Source organism: Typopeltis vanoorti, chromosome 6 (assembly GCF_054136105.1).
Source record: "Typopeltis vanoorti isolate ZY-2024b chromosome 6, IOZ_Tvanoo_1.0, whole genome shotgun sequence".
Lineage (NCBI taxonomy): Eukaryota > Metazoa > Arthropoda > Arachnida > Uropygi > Thelyphonidae > Typopeltis > Typopeltis vanoorti.
The window spans coordinates 66,138,363-66,159,685 of record NC_143554.1 but is presented as its reverse complement, the minus strand read 5'-3'; the positions used below and the strand labels follow the sequence as shown (position 1 = coordinate 66,159,685).

The window sequence follows — 21,323 nt, the reverse complement described above, 5'->3', positions numbered from 1 at the left end:
ACAAGCTTCTCACACTTATAAAACACTATTTGTCCTTAATGGTTAATATATTTGAATGGAATTCTTTTCCTAAGAAACCAGTTTTATACTAAGCTTGTTGGAAACTTTCTCTAGGTCAATAAAAATCACATGCATATCCTTTCTACTTTGCATTTTTTTTTTTTTTTCCCCTCAGTTGACTAACAGTAAACATCATCCTAAATTGTTTATCTTAAAAAAAAAAAAAAATAGTGGTAATTGTGAGTAGGTCATTTATATACAGAAACAGAGTCAGTGATAGGTAAAGTTCAAAGAGAGGGAGCCATCTACTATGATTTGCAGAGAACTGCTAGAAAGAATGTTGGCTGCCCATTTACAAAGGATGGCAGAGATACCAAAGGATGATAATTTGTTTAGTGGTTATCCATGCAGGAGTTCGAGGAAGAGTGATGCCAGATGGTTTATCTTTGGGTAAAGGAACAGTGATGCCATCAGAATGATAGAGAGAGAGAGAGGTGGAAGTGCAGGAGAGAAGAAATTGCATCCAACAGCCTTAGCAAAAAATCAGAAGGCATGGCTTCCTTTGGACCAGAGGCAAGTTTTACACTTTGGCCTTTATAAAATCAGATTTGGATCTGCTAATGACTAATTTGCATATAGGCAAAATATAAAGTGGGAGTTCTTGATGCAAGCCATATGGTCTAAGCTGAATTTTTTCTTCGACTGCTTTGATACACTTTTAGTTGAACAAGGGCTTGGAAAACAGATGAGGATTATGGGTTGAATAGGGATGAAGGCTTTCATGCCAGTGAGAATAATTTGTGACTCGTTTGCTGCAGGAGTTAGTTCAGGTGAATGGAAGCAGTATTTAGACCAAGAAAGAGTAGAAATTCCACAGGGCATCCATCCAGATTGGTTTCTTTGTAGTGTTAGAGGATACAAGGTTGGAAGTGGTTGGAGCAGGAGTGTTCTGTGAGAGAGGAGACATACAAGATTGTGGTGTGAGTTGCTGAGAGTAGAGGAGAGGTGACCTCTATGGTGTATGTGGAAGTAAAACTAATCAAAAAGAGGTCCAAAATATTTGGTAAGCAAAGAAGATTATCAGCATTTCAAGCAGGTAGAGATATGATTTGTGTTAGGTTTACCATTTGTGATGTATGAACGGTATATTCTTAAGATAAGCACTATTGCTGAGGAATTGATTGCATTGGTTCAGCAATGCTTTTATGTAAAATCAAAAAATGGAAACATTGTTTGTTTTATAACACAGCATTCATTTTCAAGTGTGCCATTAAAAAGAGAGAGAAAGAGCAAATTAAAGAAAAATAAAATAAATAAATGTATGTATACAACCAAAATTGAAGTACTTGCTTTTTTTATGCTCATTCCATACATGAGAAGTGTTTGACCTATGGCACATAGTACTGTGGGTGGACAGAAATTTGAGGAGGAGAAGAAAGTTGTTAACATTGGATTCGAAGAACATTAGAGCACATCCTTCAGGAGATAAGATGGAGGACTATTCTGAAAACCAGCAGTAGAAGGAATGAAATCAAGAGGAAGAAAAATTTTCTTTGAGTTTGAACTGTGAAGGAGTGTTAAATAGCTGTTGCATATATTTTAACAGATTTAGCAGAGAGTAGGTGGGATAGGAGTTATTTATAGTTATTCTGATGAACAGGGGAACACTGGTCATGCAGACATTTATACAACATGCTAGCAACAAAAACTAAACATCCATTTTCAAGAATGTGAAGCGAAATGTGAAAAAGAATGTGAAATGAAAAACTAATGTTATGCTGTACCAAATGTTAGAACAGTGTTTGATAGATTTGTGATTTGTATAAAGTAATAGCTGTTCATAAGTAAAGTAATGTCTTGAGAGAAAGCAATCCTACCTACCTTGAGCGCTGAGGAGGCAATATTTGTAATATTTCTATTCCAAAAAAATGGAAGTTAGAATTATCAAAAAAGAGAAATCACATCTTGTCCAGAGACTTTGGGTTAGTCAAAAGTAAGAATGGAACCAAAAGGTTCTTATTTGCAAGAAATAAGATACAGAATTGAATTTTACTAACATTGGAATTTGCATTGTGATCAGATCTCCATTGAAGAATAGCTTGCAGATAGAAATTTATTATTGTTGGAATTGAAAAATAAGAAGCACAGTTAACTGTCAAGGGATATTAATATCTTTAGAAAGAAGAGAGTTGGTGTAAGAAAAGAGCCTTACATATCACCAGCATCATAACAGTAAATTATTATTATTATTATTATTATATAACTGTGAATGAAATTGTTTTGTATGTTTTTATTCTTCATTCACATTTAACATAATCTACCATATACCAAGCAAGACTTGTTTAAATATTGTTTGTTAGTCCCTTGCTTAAGATTTATTATTCATGTATTATCCTTGAATTTTATCAGTTATTATTTAATTATATAATTTTAATGTATATTATACTATTAAAAGAACTCTGTAGTAAATAACATTTATCTTATTACTTTATTCCTTCAATAATATTATGAGGAATTCTATGTATGTAACTTTTATGTGTCTTATATAAACTGTAACATATATTTTATTATTATTAGTAGTAAATGAAATGAAATACAAATTAAGTAACTATAATATTTTTATTATTATTTTTCATTACTCAGTGTAAAAGTATAACCTTATGTAACGCTAATGCTTATGTTTACGTTCTGTTTTGATCATTGCCATGGAGATAGAAATAAAATAGAACGCGCGAGCATAATGCATGAGCTTCGATAATTGGGAGAAGAGAAATTAATGAGTTGGACGAGTGAACAAGTTTTAGGCAGGAAGAAGGAAGGCATATAAGCGAGAGGTAGAAGTGGTCAAGGAGTCTGAAGGGCAGGGAATTCAAGGGAGTAGCATTCGGAAGTGTACAGAGACGAGGGAAAAACTTATAGATAGCTGAGAGTAAAGTCAGCGGTGGCAGTAACAGAAAATTAGTGCCGTAATAGGATAACTAAAAGACCAGAAGATTAATAGAAGATTCAGAATAAATCCACTAAGTTTTAGAATTACTACGTATTCCTTTATCGCTTTAAAGAAGGATTGTACAAATCTCAACTTGTTATACAGTAGTAAACTTAGAAAAATTATTCTGCCCTATAGTAAGCCCGTCAAGAATTGTGTAGCACGATAAATAATAATTCAGTTATCTCCTTGAAGAATCCTTTTGAATAGTGTTCCATTGGAGTAATAAGTGAATATAAGTTTGAAATGTGCTCACATTGAATCTGATGTGCTAAGGATTAATCCCGGTAAGAACAGTCCTATTTTATTTTATTTCAGTGTAAAGGTTTAAGTGATAGCTCCATCTCGAATGTCCTAACATTTACTGTGGTGTTTCACTGAATTTAGCCGAAGTTAAAATAATTCCCCTTGAAGCAATAACTGCTGCGATTAATAATGTTATAAGTGCTTGCTAATTGTTAAATATAGAGTGTAACTGAGTGATACCAGCAAATTTATTTAGCAAGAAATTCGGTAGTATTGATCAGCATGAACAATCTTTGTTATTGAGAGAACTGTGAATTTTGTATCTGAAGATTTGAAGTCTAATTTAATATGAATGTTTTGGCCTGAAGAACTAAGTTAATTGTATTATCTTATTTTCGAAGTTAAATTTATGTATTTGTCATATAACCTTGTATTAAATATTTTGTTGATTTCAATATTGTGTGTGCCTGATTCTTTTTCATTGCACCGTTCATAAAGAGATCGAACCTTGCGGGAGCCCTAAGTGAAAAATATTAAATTCGGGCTGTATGAATAAGGAGACTGCTAAGTTAATTGAAGATTGATTCTACTATTTTACATAGACTAATTTAAATGTAGGGTGGTGCAGTATAAATATAAATTTCCCTATATTTTGATTAGTAATCAACCAGCAATTAATTGATTTTATTAAGAACAACAGTACAACAAGATGGTGAGCCATAGAGCCAAGAAGGATGTTCCAACAATAGCTTTATGTCCACTTCTTGCTCTGAGGTAAGAGCTTACTTCAGAGACCTTTGTATCAAACCTGATCAGATGCCTTAGAGATATCAAAACCAATATATTCCATGACATTTGTCCAAAATATGGATAACATAAGCAAGAACACCTTTGCTGTTACACAGCAGAATCTGTATTGGCAATTAGCATAACAGTAAATTATTATTATTTTTTTTTTTTTTTTAAGGACTGAAGTGAGTAAAATTGGACAGTAATTTGATTTCACAGATCCATTTCATTTTGTGTGAATGGATTGAATATGGAGTAATTTACAAGCTACTAAATCAAATTACTGTCCAGTTTCACTCACTTTAGTCCATTCTTAACATTGATAGTGATATATTGGCAATATAGATATCTGAATATTGATATCTATATTGCCAATACAGAGTCTGTTGCTGCTGCTGCTGTATATATCAACAAAGTTGTTCTTGCTTGTGTTATCTATCTTTGGATAAATGTCATGAAAAAGGATGTTTTTGATATTTCTAAGGCATTTGAGCAGATCTGATCACATAATCTAGAGTAAAAACCTATAGCATAATCAGAATTGTCATCAGGACCAGGAGACTTTTATGGTATCCACTTTGTGCATAAGTCTTCTGATATCTCTTTCTGATGAAAAAGCAAAGTAGGCATTGAATGCTGCATGGTTGAAATGACATGTATTGAGATAATCTATGCAAGAATTTGAGGAAATGTAAGAAAGCAGTAGGTTTAAATTTTCTATGGGTAATGATTCAATAGAACCATCTGAATGGAGTGGAAGCAATGTTGCACAAAAGCTACTGACATTGGACATGATGCCTGCTTTTAGTCTTTGAAAATGAATTTTGGATGTTTCGATAACTTGATTAGTTATTTCAAGCTTTGGTATATATAGAAAAAGATTTTGATCAAAGCCAATTGCAGTATGCTCAGTTCTTTATTGCAGCCTTCATGCACTTCTTAGAGAACCAAAGCTTAAATAATCAATGAGAACATAAAGAAGGATCAGGAATAGATCTTTTCCATGTCATTATTAATTTAATCTTTAAATCACAAAGATCATCCAACTTGGCATTCTTATAATCACAGCAACACATGTATGATAAGTGAACTGTGTGAATATTTCTCATAGAAGAAGAAACAATACCAGATTTTGATCTCAGTTGCCTAGAAGATGAACAACCTTTACAGGTACTTACATAAATTACAAGAGAAGAAGAGTGTTTAGACAGTGGTTAGGATTATCTGGTTGTGAACTATTTGTGTAGGTAATAGCTCTTTTGGATAAGGGACTCGATTTCCTAAGATTTCAATGCTGTCATATTAAAATCTTAGGAAGATTTCAATCCTGGAAGGCTGGACTGGAGACAATCAGCATTTAAAGAAATTAAATCAAAAAGTTCAGTATAGTTGGTAGCAATGAGAGAAAGCGAGAGTAACTGAATTTGTCAGAATGAAGGAGAGATTTTTACACAAAGAAGATACAAATGAGGAGATTCTATGTTGAAAATTCTCTGTCCTTGTATCTCAGAGCAAACCTATGCACAAGATGTTATGTTTAAGACAGAAAGATTTAAATAGAGTGTAATTGGGAAAACTGAGATAAGTAATGTTTGAAGAAACTGAAATTTGAGTTTATTTAAGAAAAATCTGTATAATTTTTCTGATTTCAGATGGAAATGAGGCGACATGTGTAATCCATATCTCATGTAATCTGTTTCTCTTCGTTTGCATGGAGGATTTCATCATATAAGTTGTCTTAGCAGCCTGCCCACATACAAGTACAAATTAAAGAAATAAAAAAAGAAATTTTACTTTACACTTGAAAGGGTTCTTCAGTACAGTTGCCTTTGAATATAACAAACACAGTATATTGAATTCATTCTCTAAAAAAAACTATGACAGATTCCTTTAGTCCCTATAAGTTTGCTATAGGTAATTTCCACCATCTTTATATAAGCATCTTCATTTGTTTCTCTTTGAAGAAAACAGCTGCTCATCACTCACCCAGGATTTCACAAAGTGTATGTGGAATGAAGGAAATTAATTTTCTGTGACATCCTAGCTCCATTGACAGTTCTTTAACTTTGAGCTTTATAGTAGTCCAAAACTCTTCAACAGTATCTCAAAATGATTTCCAGTTCTGTGATTTGTTGATTAATTTTGAGACTGTTCTCCAATTCTTCATCTTTAAAAACTTAAAGATGAAGAATTGTGATTACTAAATCACAAGTTTAGGTATTACCTTTAGTTTGAATTGTGAAATTTTTGGAGAACTTGTATTTTTCTCAAATTCTTTAGCAATATCTTGCCAAGCATCATTGATGCTCATCATCCACTCCAAGAAATATTTTATGGACTTCATGATGAACTTCTTTTTATGGGTTCTCTTCCTGGTATAAACTCTTTTCAAAATCGATGTGTCCTCGATCTTGATGTAATGTTGTGTTGTTCCCTTGCTCTCTCACTTTTTTAAAAAAAAAATAAAGTATACATTTTTTTGCTAACCAACATGCTGTTTCTTTTAAATCATTACAAATATTCCACTGGTAGTTCCTATGCAATATTATTTCCATTAACTTGAACAAAACTGCAAGCATTTCCTTCATATTTATTTAAATACTTTCATGGCTTACACATATAACAAAAAAATGTATGGAATTTTATTCAAAAATTCCAATATTATCCAGCTTAGATGGACATCATCATCAAGGTGCCAGACCAGTAACTACTTTCAAAATTCATCACAATAATAAGCATGTGCATACTAGCACATGTCTCAGTTGCAGCTGAGTTATATGATTGCTATTAGAGTTCAAAGGAACCATTGTGAAAGTGGCATAAATAAAAAATTATCAACAATTAATAATGAACCTTTCCCAAAATTTAGAGGTTGGCATGCAGTCTAAGCAGTTACGATGCAGATGATTTCCTAGCTTTTCAATTTCAAAGAAACGATAATCATATTTGAACTTGTTGGAATGAAGATGCTTTGTCTGATTCCAAAGATCTCTGTACCTAGTATCAATAGCATGAAAAGCAAGGCCAGACTTGTCCAATTCCAATCAAGGCAGAATGGCCAGTCTGCCCAAAATAGCAAAGATGATATGAGTAGAGCCTGATAGACACTTTGTGAGAAAAGATGTGGTAATGTATCGTTCGTAGATAGCAAGGAGGAAGACAGTTTCTGAGTTGGTTTGAAGGAAGTGTATAGATTGAATTTGTGAAGAATCTATCTATTTCTTTGGAGGTTTCTTTAAGGTAGTGTTTGAATTCTTTTCATGTTGGATTGTGATCTGGTAGAAGTATGATAGTTATCAATAATTCTTTGAATTGTAGTTAGGTGTGCATTCATTCTCAAACCTGTAAAATTAAAATTTCTATCCACTGGTATCCTCTATGGCCCTTTGAGAAGTTTTTAAGTTCTCAAATGACAGCCTATCTTTTAAACCATATGACTCCTCTTTCTTCTGTTTGCTAGTATGTGCAGTCTGCAAATTTTCAATCTGTTTACACAGTCTGTATTGCAAAATTCCAATATCAGTATCACCATGGGAACAAAAGAAAGACTACACACAGTAGTCCAAGTGATGTGGTATCGAGGCCATGTGCAGTTAACTTCTGAGTTGCATTTGCAATGTTTGCTAATAAGGCCTTTGAGCTCCAACTTCCTATTGCTAAAACTTCAAGATCCCTAGTCTGATCAGTTTCTTCTAGCATAATCCCACCAGTGTACTATGCCATTGGATATCTCATTACAGTAAAGTGCATAACTTTACATTTATTAACATTGAAATGACAGCCATTTTCACATACTGTCAATTCAATTGTATTCAAATCATTTTGCAAACACTGAATAACAGTCACATTCCTGATTACACTGCCTATCTTTGCATTATCAGCAAATACTTGTGTTTCTCTTGTCATATCCTTCCCAATATCATTAATGTAAAGAAAGATTGAATAACAATGGATTTAGGTCTGATCCTCATGGTATACTGTCACCTTCAGAACCATATACAGGGTGTTCGGGATAAATTTGACAGTTTCGTAAGGAAAAAGAAAATCTTTGTATCTATTAAATTTAATGAATTGACAAAAAAACATTACAGGCAGAGTTAATTACAATACTATCAACAAGATTTACTCAAAATAACCACCATTAGCATCGATCACAGCTTCAATTCTGCTTCGGAACCTCGAACAAGCTGATGCTACAGTCTCCCTGGGAAGGGCCGCAAAAACTGTTTTAATTTTATCCATTAACTGGGCTTTTGTATTACTGGAAGTGCGATTGGTGTCTTTTTCAACTGCGCCCCATACAAAATAATCCATGAGGTTAAGGCTTGGGGAGTTTGGAGGCCAAACATTTGGACTGGTGAAGTCGTAGAAATTTTCAGACAACCATTTTTGACTTTTCCCAGAGGTGTGGCAAGGGGCCGAATCCTGCTGCCATACATACGGCCTACCATTGGCTACCCTTGTTATCCAGGGCTTGACTACAGTTAGCAACTCCACGAACAAAGCCCGAATTCCAATGCCAGGGTTCTTCAACACCTGTTCCTGCAGATTTGCGAGGAATTCTGCTGTACGAACGCAATCAGATCGTCTGCTAGGGATCTTTCTTCTTGCTACATCCTCGTAGTCACCATTGCAAGTCTCTAGTTCATGCCTGGTTGTTTTTACTGTATTCAGGGAGCATTGGGCAGCAGTCGTAATATCCTTATTTTGATGGCAGGCACGAATCATCATGATACAAGTTATTCTCTTCCATGATTCAGGTGGGTTCCAGCTATCCATCCTTTCTGACATCTTGTATATGAATGAAGAAGGGTCCAAACTTTTAAATGAAGAGAAGTGTGTGTTAATACATGTAACTTACGGAAAAATATAATTAATTATAAATATGTCAAATTTATCCCGAACACCCTGTATATGCACAGGTACACAAGGCTCTAATTTGGGGCACGAAAATTAGTGCCAATTTAAGGGACCTTCAAACAATGAGGGAGGGAGGGGGCCCCAGAGCGCACTAACGCCTCGGGATAAATGTAAGTATGGCCCTGGTCACCTTATATATTAGACTTAACTCCTCCCACCCCATACCACTTATTGATTATGTTACTCAGTCATTCTTTTATCTGCACTAATATTTTATAATCCAATCCTATTTTCTCATTTGTGCAACAATTTTCCATGTTGTATCCTGTCAAAAGCCTTACCAAAGTCCAATAGTATCATAATATATCCATTTTCCTTGTCTGACTCAATGATAACATTATGTAAAACACGAACAAGATACTTATCCATTCCCTTAGTAAACCCTTGATGTTCAATGAAAAAGTATAGATTCTCTTTCAATCCATTTCTATATGTGAGCTTTTCCTTTTTCAAAATCTTCACCACCACTCAATACTGATATACAATTGTTGGATATAGTCTTTGTGCTTCCCTCATGCAGTGAGATTATTATACATTCATTCCTGTTCCTGTGAATCTTTTCCATGCAGATTCTCAAATTGCCATTTTTTTCTGCTTTATTAGACGCATCTTTGTATTGGATGCCTCGCATTTTTCATGTTGAATTTTTGGAAATAAAATTTTTTCGCAGTATAAGATGCATGAATTATGCATCAAATTTTTCATGTAAATTATGTAAATAGTTAACTTTTAAATTTTAATACATGTATATTTATCCATTTATTTTTCGTGATATTTTTGTTTTTGCATGCATGCATAAATCATTTCTCTTCATAAATTTAAAGCACCATGATGGAGACTCTGTAAAATTGAGGATATTTCTTTCTGTTTCTAAAAGTTTTGCTCATTGAATAATCATTTTTGCAGATATGCAGCACCCAGTCTTCTTTGATCCATTATCCAAGTTTTTAATTCATTTTCAATTTCTGGCCATTTTGCATTAGGTCTGTGGAGATTGTGCTTTTTAGAATTTACTTCTGTTAATTGTATCTATTGTGTCCTCTAAGTTTATACCATTTTTCTGTAGGCAGAGGCCCAAAATGCTGCTCTGCTGCCATACTTATTTTTTTGCATACTCAATCACACTATGCTTAAATGCAGTTGTATAGCTATGTCTGTGTTTCACAGAATCCATTTGTTATATAAAAAAAAATTAAATATAATAATGTATTGATTAATAGTCTAAATGCATGACCATTAATGGCCATGCATCTATTCAAACTGATCAAGCATTACCATTAAGCAATGATGCACTGTAACTGCACAAACATAAAAAATACTTCAGTGTTTAAGATGCACTGGTTTATAAAACACATCGTAATTTTCAGATAAATTTTTGGTACAAAAAAAGAATGCATCTTATAAGTGGAAAAATAAAGTATATAGTCAGAGGAACATTTTGTTAATATTCATTACTCAGCAGTAATTGTTAATGTTGAGTTCTTATTCATTTTGTGCAACAGCTGTAGTACCTCCTCAATACGTCCAAGTTCCTTCATTCATTGAAGAGGTTACAGTGAGGGTTCACACTATAGACCAATTAGTTCTCAGAAGTGATGGTAAAAGTATTGAAAAAGTTCATCAAATAGAAAATTCAGGAATCGGTGAATAAGGATATGATACTTCTTGAGGGGCGGCTTGGTTTTGTGAAGGATCTGTCAGTAATTTACTAATTTTTATAATACTGTGACAGTATAGGGATACTGCAGAATTTTACAGTTATATTTGACATTTTACCACATGGAGCTCTGTTAGAACAAATAGGAATGGATACAAGGGTGGTTGATGAACAAACACCAGCAAGTAGTGGAGAAGCAGAATCCAGGAGAAAGTAGGATGATAGTGGTGTGCTATCTGCTTGCACTACTGTTTAATTTTTACATAAACGATGAAGGAAATATTATGTAGTTAATCAAGGGGATGTGGAAAACTTGCAGGATGATTTAATAGTTTGCTACTGTGGGTATCGGTTTAATGTGGAGAAATGATGCATTTTGAGATGAATAGATTACAAGCTATGTACCATATTGATGAAACTGTACTCCAGGAAATTGATGAAGTTTGGTATTTGAGGGTAGATAGAGAGGTGAAGTTTAGAGGATGTATTGTTAAGGTTGCCAAACTAACTGGTAAGAATTACTTGGTTATTGAAGAACACATTAACATGCAGAGATATGGAAGTTATCATTCCTCTTTATAAAACCTTGATACATCCACATCCCGATTACTGTGCTCAGGTCTGGTCATTTGGGTTTCTTGGGAATGGGGAAGTAGTTGAGAGGATATCAAGTGACCAAGTTTGTGAGTGGCCTTCTGAAATGCTCCCTGTAGTGAGGGTTTTTGGGTTGCAGAAGTGTATAAAAAAAGGGGATACAGAACAAGAAGTCATCCCTGAAGGTGTTGAGTAAGAGTGTTGGTAAACATGTGAGGACTAATTTTTCACTTGGAGAGATTTGTGAATGAATAGACTGGGTTATCAGAGTCAGGTGTGAGTGCTTTGTCTGCTAATGGGTTCAAGAAGACCTGTGGTAGCTTGTGTGGATAGTTTGGATCTCCAACAATGAGTCTTTGAACTCCATGGAGGTGCCCATACAATAATAATAACATGGAAAATATTAGCTGTATTCTCAATGGAGAACTTATAGAACAAGTAAAATATTGCAGCTTTTCAGGCAGAATTTTTAGTGATGGTAGATTAAATGTGGAAGCAGATAACTGAATAAGGATACCTGGTATTATTGTAAGTCACTAGAATAAACTTATGTGGAATAAGAGAGAAATTCAAACATTGTTACATTATTCACACTGATTATAACTTATGGATATGAGAGTTGGGTTAAACAGTTGATCAAAGACTGGAATCCACAGATGTGAGATTCTGGAGAAAATAAATGGAGTGAACAAATGTTACCATTGCCAGAAAATAAAGATATGTGGGAAGAACTTGACATTGCTAGCATTCAAGAATGCTTGAGCAAAGCTTATCTAAGGTAGTATGGTCTCTTAACAGAATTGGAGAAGAAAGATTAGCAACATGTTTAATGCCAAGAGACAAGGAAAAAAGATCCAGAGGAAGACCAACATTTATGTGGACTGATGCAGTTGGATGTGCCCTAGAACAGTGCTTCCCAAACTTATGGATGTATAGGCCCCCTTTGGAAAAATTAAAATATTTCATGGCCCCCATTGAAAAAAAAATCTTAATACAGACATATATTATTATAATATTTATTGTATTTATATAGTGCAAAAATGAAATAATAGCACCACGTACTTTAGACTAACAAGTTGAAATTAGTGAATAAGGGAATCCCTGGCATTTATAGTTCTGATGCATGTGATCTGTGCTATTAGGGCAGTCGCCCTGCACCCCCAAGCGTATTTCTTTCTCGTGCTTCACCTGTGTACACTAGCAATGAAACATTAATTTAAAGCACGAAAAACTTGGCCCTTTTAAATTAATGCAGGATTGTGCGTTTGTAAGCTTTTTTTTTGTGCTTTTGAAAGGAAACCTATATGAATAAGCATATATTTACTAACATTTATTAAGCTCTGAAATATGCAGGACGCAAAATTTGTTAATCGACACCAATGTGTGATTTTTATTAAAATATAAAAAATAACAATAAAAATTAAATAAGTTTCTTTTAAGAAAAAAAAAATTCAGTTTCTTGGACCCGAGTTAACTCAGTTGAGTTAACTCGGGTCCAAGAAACTGAATTTTTTCCACGCACCTGAGTTAATACGTGTGACCGTGAATTTTGGTTTCACATAAATACAACAGAATATACACGCTAGACAATTTTGTGCCTATTTCCTTTCAGCCGAGAAAAGTTGCCAACGGCATGTATCAGCTATTGCGTTTGCACATTTTTTGTCCAAAATTATAACTGCCTAAATTTCTTTGAGCTTTTTTTTCTTGATGATCAATTGATTCAACGTGTTGTGGATGAAACAAATAGATATGCGAGGAGTCGTAACCGTGGTAAAGAAAGACTTCTTGGTATGACACAAATCCAAATGAAATCAGAGTATTTTTGGCTGTTGTACTTTTGCAAAGTATAGTAAGAAAACCAGAATACTGTCATTATTGGACAAAAAATCCATTATTATATACACCATTTTTTTCAGGATTGTATAAGCGGGAAACGCTTCAAGCCCATAAAACAATTTCTACATTTTTCAAATAATGATGAATTTGATCCAGCAAATCACCCTCGCCCAAAACTCAACAAAATCTGGCCAGTTTATGAAGGTTTGAATAGAAAATTTGGCAATTTGATTATGCCAGAGAAATTGGTGACTATTGACGAAAGTTTATTGCTTTATAAAGGTCGTCTGGGATGGGTGCAATACATTCCTCTCAAAAGGGCCAGATTCGGCATAAAAACATACTTATTATGTGAATCACGAAGTGGATATGTCTATAATTTTATAATCTATACTGGCAAGAATACCATTCTGGACCTGGACAGAGATTTTAGCAATCTTCCAATATCTTTGCAAGTAGTGATGACTTTGATGAAACCTTTATTGAATAAGCATTATTGTTTGACTATGGACAATTTCTATAATTCACCTGGATTAGCGGATCTATTGATAATAAATAAGACTGATGTTTATGGACCATTACGCATATCACAAAAAGAAGTACCCAGTGAATTGAAGAATAAAAAATTGAAAACTGGAGAAGTAATTGGTTTTCAGAGAGGGGAAGTGTGTAATGAAATGGAAGGACAAGAAGGATATCTCCCTTATCTCTACCATTCACACTATATCAATGGTAGATATAGAGACGTGTAAGGGAAGAAAGACAGGTGTTGATCACAGTGATGAACACCTGTCTTCGTATTTTGTACCCAGAAAGAGAGGCAAGCAGTATAAAAAGATTTTCTTTCATCTCTTAGAGCTTTCTTTCATCACTGTAGAACGCTTTCATGCTTTACCAAAAGTCTAGCGGTAAGATGGATTCACTTGATTTTTGGCTCAAAGTAATCAAACTCTCCATTGAAAAATATAAAACTACAAGCATTTCAAGAAGTGGACGTCCATCAAATATCCTAACACCACTGAGATTATCTGCACGACATTTTCCATCTTTCATACCACCAACAGAAAAGAAAGAAAATCCAACTCGCCAGTGTTTCCTCTGCTCAAGAAAAAGGAATGAACACAATAAAAGGAATCGCAGACTGTTTACTAGCTTGGTTTAGTGAAGTAGATGCAGTTTAGTTAACCTTTTTTTGCAAAAAGAGAGATTTTTTTGTGTTTTTTTCCAAGATTTGTTAGTGTTCTTTTGTGTATAAAGAAAATAATGAATAAAAAAATTGGCGGAAAAACAACTACTTTCTGATTTTTAATTGGTGCGTTAAGGGGTTAATCATTGGACCTCAAACCGTTCACAGGATAAGGTGGTCAGCCCTATGCCTTGGTGTATCCTATGTCCATAGTGTTGAGTTCTCAAGCTGGTTTGCTTGCTTTGCTGGATGAAAACCCCCAGGATAAACTGGGAAAAAAAAACCCTACTGTCCATGCTCAAGAACGGCTAACTTGGCTGTGGCTGAGGAAGATCCTTCAGCTCCTCACAGACAGGAATCGTACCTAGTTGGCTGTGTGCTTCGCAACAATATGCCTGGGGAAGGAGTGTCACGAAGCACACAGCCACTAAGCTAACCGTGCGGACATAAAACTATAAAGATTCTTTCCATCACAATGAGAATCGAACATTGGCCTTTTCCAATTGCAGGTTGCAACGTACTTCGTTCTTCCAATTACTCTATGGAGGTGTCATATATTTACATCTGTTCACCATAAACCTACTTTCACAAGCCACTACGTACAACAAGATTCAGCACATCACCCATCTCAAAAAATAGGCATCTTCAAATCGTTTCTCAGCAGAGCATGTGATCTGCTCCCATGCTCTCCAACAAGAACTGAGCATTTCAATGTATCATGCTGCAGAATGGCTTCACCTCAAGGAAGTAAACACATCCAGGACACTTACAAGCCTAATCCTAAGAACCCTTAACCTGTATGGTGAGTCCCTATCTGGTATATTGCAGGCATCTCCGAGACATATGCAAAGATCAAGAAAAGATAATTTAGTCCCTACGTTCTTCCCTGTTAGCAAAATATCCTCCTGGTTACCAGCTATGAAAGAATAAACAGGCCCCCCCCCCTCCCTCTACTCGTCCTTTGTACACTATTGAAAAATGACTACATGAACATCTATCTTTTAACAACAACAATAAATCTGAAAAATCTGGCCTTGCATGGAGGGGATAATGATCATAGTATCCAGTACTCACCTTTTATGTTGGTGCTGGATTGGATTAGATATATGAAGAATACATAGGAGGAATAATTCAGACATACCTTTATAGGATGTTGCTGGCTGTCTTCTTATATGCAGCATCCTGGAGTGTGGTGATATACATTCTTCTGCTGTTAAAGGAAGGAGGGTTGGAAAATGTGAGGGTAGAGAGATGTGGGAGAATTATTAGTGAGGCAAGGGATATGTGAACTTTTTTGAAAAAAAGTTTTTTTATATTCAAGGTGGGCAGAGAACGCTTTGGGATGGGGTGAAAATAGAAATTTTTGGGACAGGATATGATTTGATATGATGGGGGGTATCCGAATTAATCCTCCTATATATATATATATTCTTCATATCTGTCTATATAAAACATCAGTAATGCCCTATATTTGAGTAAAAAGCCAATGACATTATAAAAAGGGGTACTCCTCAACAAAAATAGACTAAATAGCCATAAAAATAATAAAGATTAGTTACCGTTTTTTTTTTCATGTTTATACATTCATAGATATTTCTCTAGTACTATTGCAAATAATAAAATAGAAAAAAAAACAAAAATTCCCGAGTATAACTGTGAGCTTACTTAGCTTCTTGAAGAACACTACCTTAATTTCATTGTTCTTTGCAGAATACCAAGGTAGCAGTCGGAAAATCCACACACTATTAATTTAAGAAAATCATATATAATTTCATTTCATGATTAACCATGATTTCAAAATAGAAGTATTTTCCACTCTCCATATTTTAATATAATGGGATTATTTTGCAATATGAAAATTGCTCCACTTATTTAGACAGAAGTGATTTTTGTAAAATGATTCCGGATAGAAAAGTCCAGCATAAATCATGAATTCTTATGTCTTATAGAATTGCCACAGAATGTATAACACAAGTAGTTAATGCTTTTATACCTAAATTAATTACAACATTTCAACATGAAACAAATAATGATTGATTTATGTGAAGAAACAATTTAATTGTAAAATTTATAATCAAAAATTATTTTTTTTTAATATTGAGATTTATCTTAATCAAATTTTTGCAATATAGGCTTGCCAGCTACCATTCTTGGAATATCTAGTAGAGCGTATGTGTGCTCTTTGCTATGACAGAGCGTGGTATGCAAAACTTGGTGGGTATGTACACGTTGTCTTATATGTCATTCAACTCGCAGTTAATTCTTTCTTCAATAAAAAGTTTAGAATCTTTACCAATTCAAGTGAAAAATGTGTTGTCTGCAGACAATGATTTAATTTTTTTTAAATTTACATGAAATCAATACACGTTTTCTTAATTCAGTGTTATTTTCCATCCTTCAGATGTATTGCAATAAAGTCTCTTTTCGATCGAATGACTCTGAAATGGATATTGGCACATCAGTATGTCTTTCTCAAAGCCCTGTTATTTGTAATGATGGATTTGATAGGAGAAGTTTCAAGTGGAGCTGTGGATATGGCCAAGTAAGTCAGATTAAAAGGGGAAAAAAACATTTAAATAAACTAGGATAATTTTATTATCCTCTTTTATTAATTTTTATTTTCATTCATTTTTTAAATTTTATTTTAATATTAGAAAATAAAAGTGTTTTAATGTGCTAAAAAAGCAACCCTCATTCTCTCTATCTTATATAGCTTTCCATATGGACATCAAATATTATAGTTAGCTGGTTATTTGTCAGATGGACATTCATACTTGATGCCCATCCTTCACACATATCCTTCCTAAAAATATTGAATCCTTCACACTAATACCAGATAGTGCACCTGCTTTTGACAGCCACATCTCAGTAATACCAATAATCTCAAGCTACGACATACTCACTTAGTCAACAAACAGAATGTTATTTCAGAAGCGGTGTGGGGATATTTAAAGAGTTCTCAACCCTGCTGCAACATCCTTGCCAACAGTCATATTCTTATTAGATATCATTAGTTTTTCCCATCAGTATAACAATTACTATTGCTATATTATAATTATTAATTAGCTTATTCATATCATGGTGCTTTTTATACCATCTTGCAGCTCATACTGTTTTTAAATAATCAATTGTTAATATTCCACCTTGTACATACTTGGCTGCCTGCCACTGATTTAAGATTTTTCGATATATCCTTCCCTTAATGCATAGCATTATACATGTCCGCAATCATTTGCATTATGGGATACTAAGGCAAGTGATGAGAAGTTATACTGTTAAATCTTGAATGAAGAGATTTCGTTGTGAAATATCTCATTCAGGATTTTACAAGCATCAAAACACAGAGAGAAATACTTGTATATAAGTAGAGATGTTAATTGCTTGAAAAAAGTTTCAATAAATACTTTTTATATTGGACTATTCTATGTAAGAAAATATTACCTGTTTTTGTAAATTTAACAATGGAAGAAAATTTGATGAGAATTATGTTAGTATGTAAAAGGGAGTTCAAAGTTCGCAAACAAGATATTCGGATTAGTAACATGCCCCATGGCAGTCACATACGCACAGAGTAAATTGCACGCAGGAGTTTCCCGGGAGATGCGAGGAGAGGGACCTGAACCACGTGCAAAGGAGTAGTGCCATGCGGAAAGGTATGATGCTGTAGGAGCGCTGCTCAAGGTACGATATAAAATGCTTGATGCCGCTAGCTTGAGTGCTCTCGTAGGCTTTTTTCTTCTCTCTCAACTTTGGCGCAGGTCACTCGAGGGGGGGGGGGGGGGGTCTGAGTTCGAGTAATTCCCTGAGATGAATACGTGAGAGCAGTCAACAGAAAGTCTAGACGCAGCTACGTGGCCAAGTGTGGGCATTTCGTCAGTAAAGCGGGAGAATCAACGCAAGCTGATCGTCATGCTAGACCACGTGGACCAACTTAAGCAGAGCTGTTCTCGTCTACATCAGAGAGGATAATTCATGATTGTGAGTTCCAGGCTGGCCCATCGAAAAAACAACTGTGAAGAAGGAATGATCTGTGGAAAGAATTGCAAGGATCGAGAGATAGACCCGACAAAGTCCGAAGGTCCTGGTAACATACGAATCTTTTACTTTCCTTTGTGTGTATAAAAGAACCTTGTGTGTAATAATGTGTAAAAATATTCATTAGTGGGACCTATATAAGATAAGAAACAGGACTGTTTTGTATAGTTAAGTCTGTTAACTTAGAAGAAAGATTTACTCTAGTTATATGACAAGTCTTGTAAATTTTTATTGTGATAGTTTGATGAATAAACCCTTTTTCGCTTACCTAATAAATTGCCTGATGAATGCATCCAATGCACCACTCATCAAGTAGAACCTGAGCGGAACTAGTTAATTGGGGAAGACCACGACTGCAATGAGAATTTAAAATAAGGGATTTAATTAACTTGGTAACTGTTATTATATAGATTGTATAACCCTGTGTCACTCTGAGAGTTCACTCCTTGATTAAGAAGCCTTTTCTAATCTAAGGGTTCTGGATGGCGCAGCACTAAGAAACAAATTTTCCAGAACCCAGCGAGGAGACAGTTCCAGATTTTCTAAATAAAGGAATTGGCTCAATCCAGGGGCAGTTTCTTTGTTTATCGAATTCGCACACGTGAGCAAGCTAAGTGACGGCCACAAAATTGATAGGTAGTTTGAGTATCGATAAGGCATATAAAGAGGAATCAAAAAGACCTGTCCCTTACCTAAATAATGACATCTTAGATCGTAACAAAAAAAAAAAAAAAAAAGGAACAGGAAACAACATAACAATGGTGCAGTTGGCAGGATTTCATTTTTTCAGTTAATCCAAAGAGATTAATAAATCAATGTGAGTAGGTTTTGGATTCAAATCAGGCAGTTAAGGTACAGAGAAGTTTAATAGTAAATTAGTGTTTAAGAGGAATTTAATATATTGTAAACTTAGATACAAGTATGACTCAGCTAACAAGTTCTGGGATGGATGATTCAGAATTTTTTTAGGAGAATTAATCTGCAGCAGGTATTCCCACAATTTTCTGGGGAGGAGACTGATGACGTTTCAGCATTTTTCAGCTACATCGAAGAATTAAGAAAGGTTGGCAAGTGGACGGATTTTCAGCTCCTCATACTACTGCGCAGTAAGCTTGTAGGGAAGGCGAAGAATTTTCTCTATTTATCGCCTATCCTAAAGGAAACCCTGGATTATTCCAAATTCAGTAAAGTATTTATTTCGCAGTTCTCAAAGCTAAGACGTTTAGGACCAAACTTATGGAAGCTGCAGAGAAGTACCCAGAAGGACCGAGAAAATGTAACGGAATTCTACAACAGATTGCTGACACTTGTGAGCACCCTAAACGTCTCTATTGAAGACAAGCCCATCTAGATTGGGCAGTCTTTCAATTCAGACTGGGGGTGAAACGAGGTGAGGGAGACAATTTTCAAGAAGAAAATAACAAACTTGGATAAAGGATCAAACCAAATATATAATTGGTAGCATAGCCAAGGGAAAAAACTTCCATCAACTTATCTCTAATCCAGAGAATTTTAATAAGGTGTGACACCTTTTGGCAACTGGTATATGGAAATATGACTTCTCCATTAGTATCACCACCTCTGGGTCTGACTCCCACTGATGAGACATCAATAAAGGTCGAAATTGGTCTGGATGGTGACCCTTCCCTTAATGCATAGCATTATACATGTCTGCAAGGAGATGTGCTTTGCATTATTGGATACTAAGGCAAGTGATGAGAAGTTATACTACCTTTGCCCTAGTTGTCCCAGTTCTGAAAATACTGCAAACGCAAACTTTGTTTGCTTACACTTGGATAAAGGATTAAACCAAATATATAATTAAGATATTTTCAGGTTGAAATATCTTTAAATATAAGTTTTATTTTTATTTGTTTTATTTTTCCGTGTGTCTTTGTGTAGACAGTCGCTAACATTATAGCACAATTATCATTTAAACAACTTGCGCATATCCTTCCTAAAAATACTAAATCCTTTACACAGTACCAAGAAGTACACCTGCTTCTGATAGCCACATCTCAGTAATACCAATAATCTCAAGCTATGACATACTGAGGCAACAAACGGAATGATATTTCAGAAGCAGTGTGGGGATAACTAGAATTTTCTGTTCTTGGAGAAAATGATAGAGAGGGACTCAGTGTACATGTGTTTGAGTTAAGTGCTAGGTATCATTCTATACCTAATGCTACTCCATTATAGCTGTCATAGATATAATGGAAATGAATCATCATAAAGAGTAATTATATTAATCATCATTATCATCAGATGTCTGATATGCACCATTCAAGGGCATATAGAACACTATGGTGCTGTGCTATGTTATTCATTTGTCGTTAGTAACTGTACATCAGCAACTCAGATCAGAGATATCAGTCTCCTAATGCACTACAGATTGCATTAGTGCACTTTCTAATAACCATTTTTATTATGATTCTGCTATTAATGCCATCTGTTTACCCTCTCATTTTTCTCAGAAATCCCATATTAGCAAATTCTAGTCTTTGAATAATTATTTTATTTCTAATTTTATTTCAGCCTTCAGATACATAAATGAAAATTAGTTTGAAAAATATCTTGTAATTAGCTTACGGAATTAACAACGCATATAAAGTATATTAATTAAAGGCAACTTTAATGAATAACTTCTATATTTCGGCAACGTCGCGTTGTCATCTTCAGGAACATAAAAATATGGTATATGCACGCAGGCACTAACAAAAGCAAATGAGGAAGAAGGCAAGAAACTAATATTGTTCCTAAAGTTCTGATGGTGCCCTCTGGCAGGCTAATTTGGTTGTCTTGCCATTGGGCTGAAGTTCTCATAATGTAAGTCTCCCAAATTTGGGGTAGTTTCATGCACCCAAATTTGTTGAGGTTTGGAACGTTTTTTAAAGCTGCTGATGATTCCTTGCATAATCTTTCGTACTTAAACTTGCTGCGTTGTATTATTTTAGTTTTCTTCCAACGAATTCTATGGTGGGTATCTAAGTATAGAAAACCTCTCACTCCAACACACTGACATAATGGTCAGTTTTGACGTCTCCTCCCTATTCACTAATATCACA

General features: G+C 34.7%; 1 protein-coding gene across 1 annotated transcript in view; it reads left to right on the top strand.

Moving 5' to 3' along the window:
- The window catches only part of Nipped-A (Transcription-associated protein Nipped-A), a 936,100-nt gene that overhangs the window by 359,088 nt on the left and 555,689 nt on the right, over positions 1-21,323 (top strand). Inside the window, exons 28-29 of the mRNA XM_090393977.1 lie at positions 16,353-16,438; positions 16,622-16,762. Coding sequence (XP_090250103.1) covers positions 16,353-16,438; positions 16,622-16,762 — 227 coding nt within the window. The remainder of the gene's footprint in view (positions 1-16,352; positions 16,439-16,621; positions 16,763-21,323) is intronic.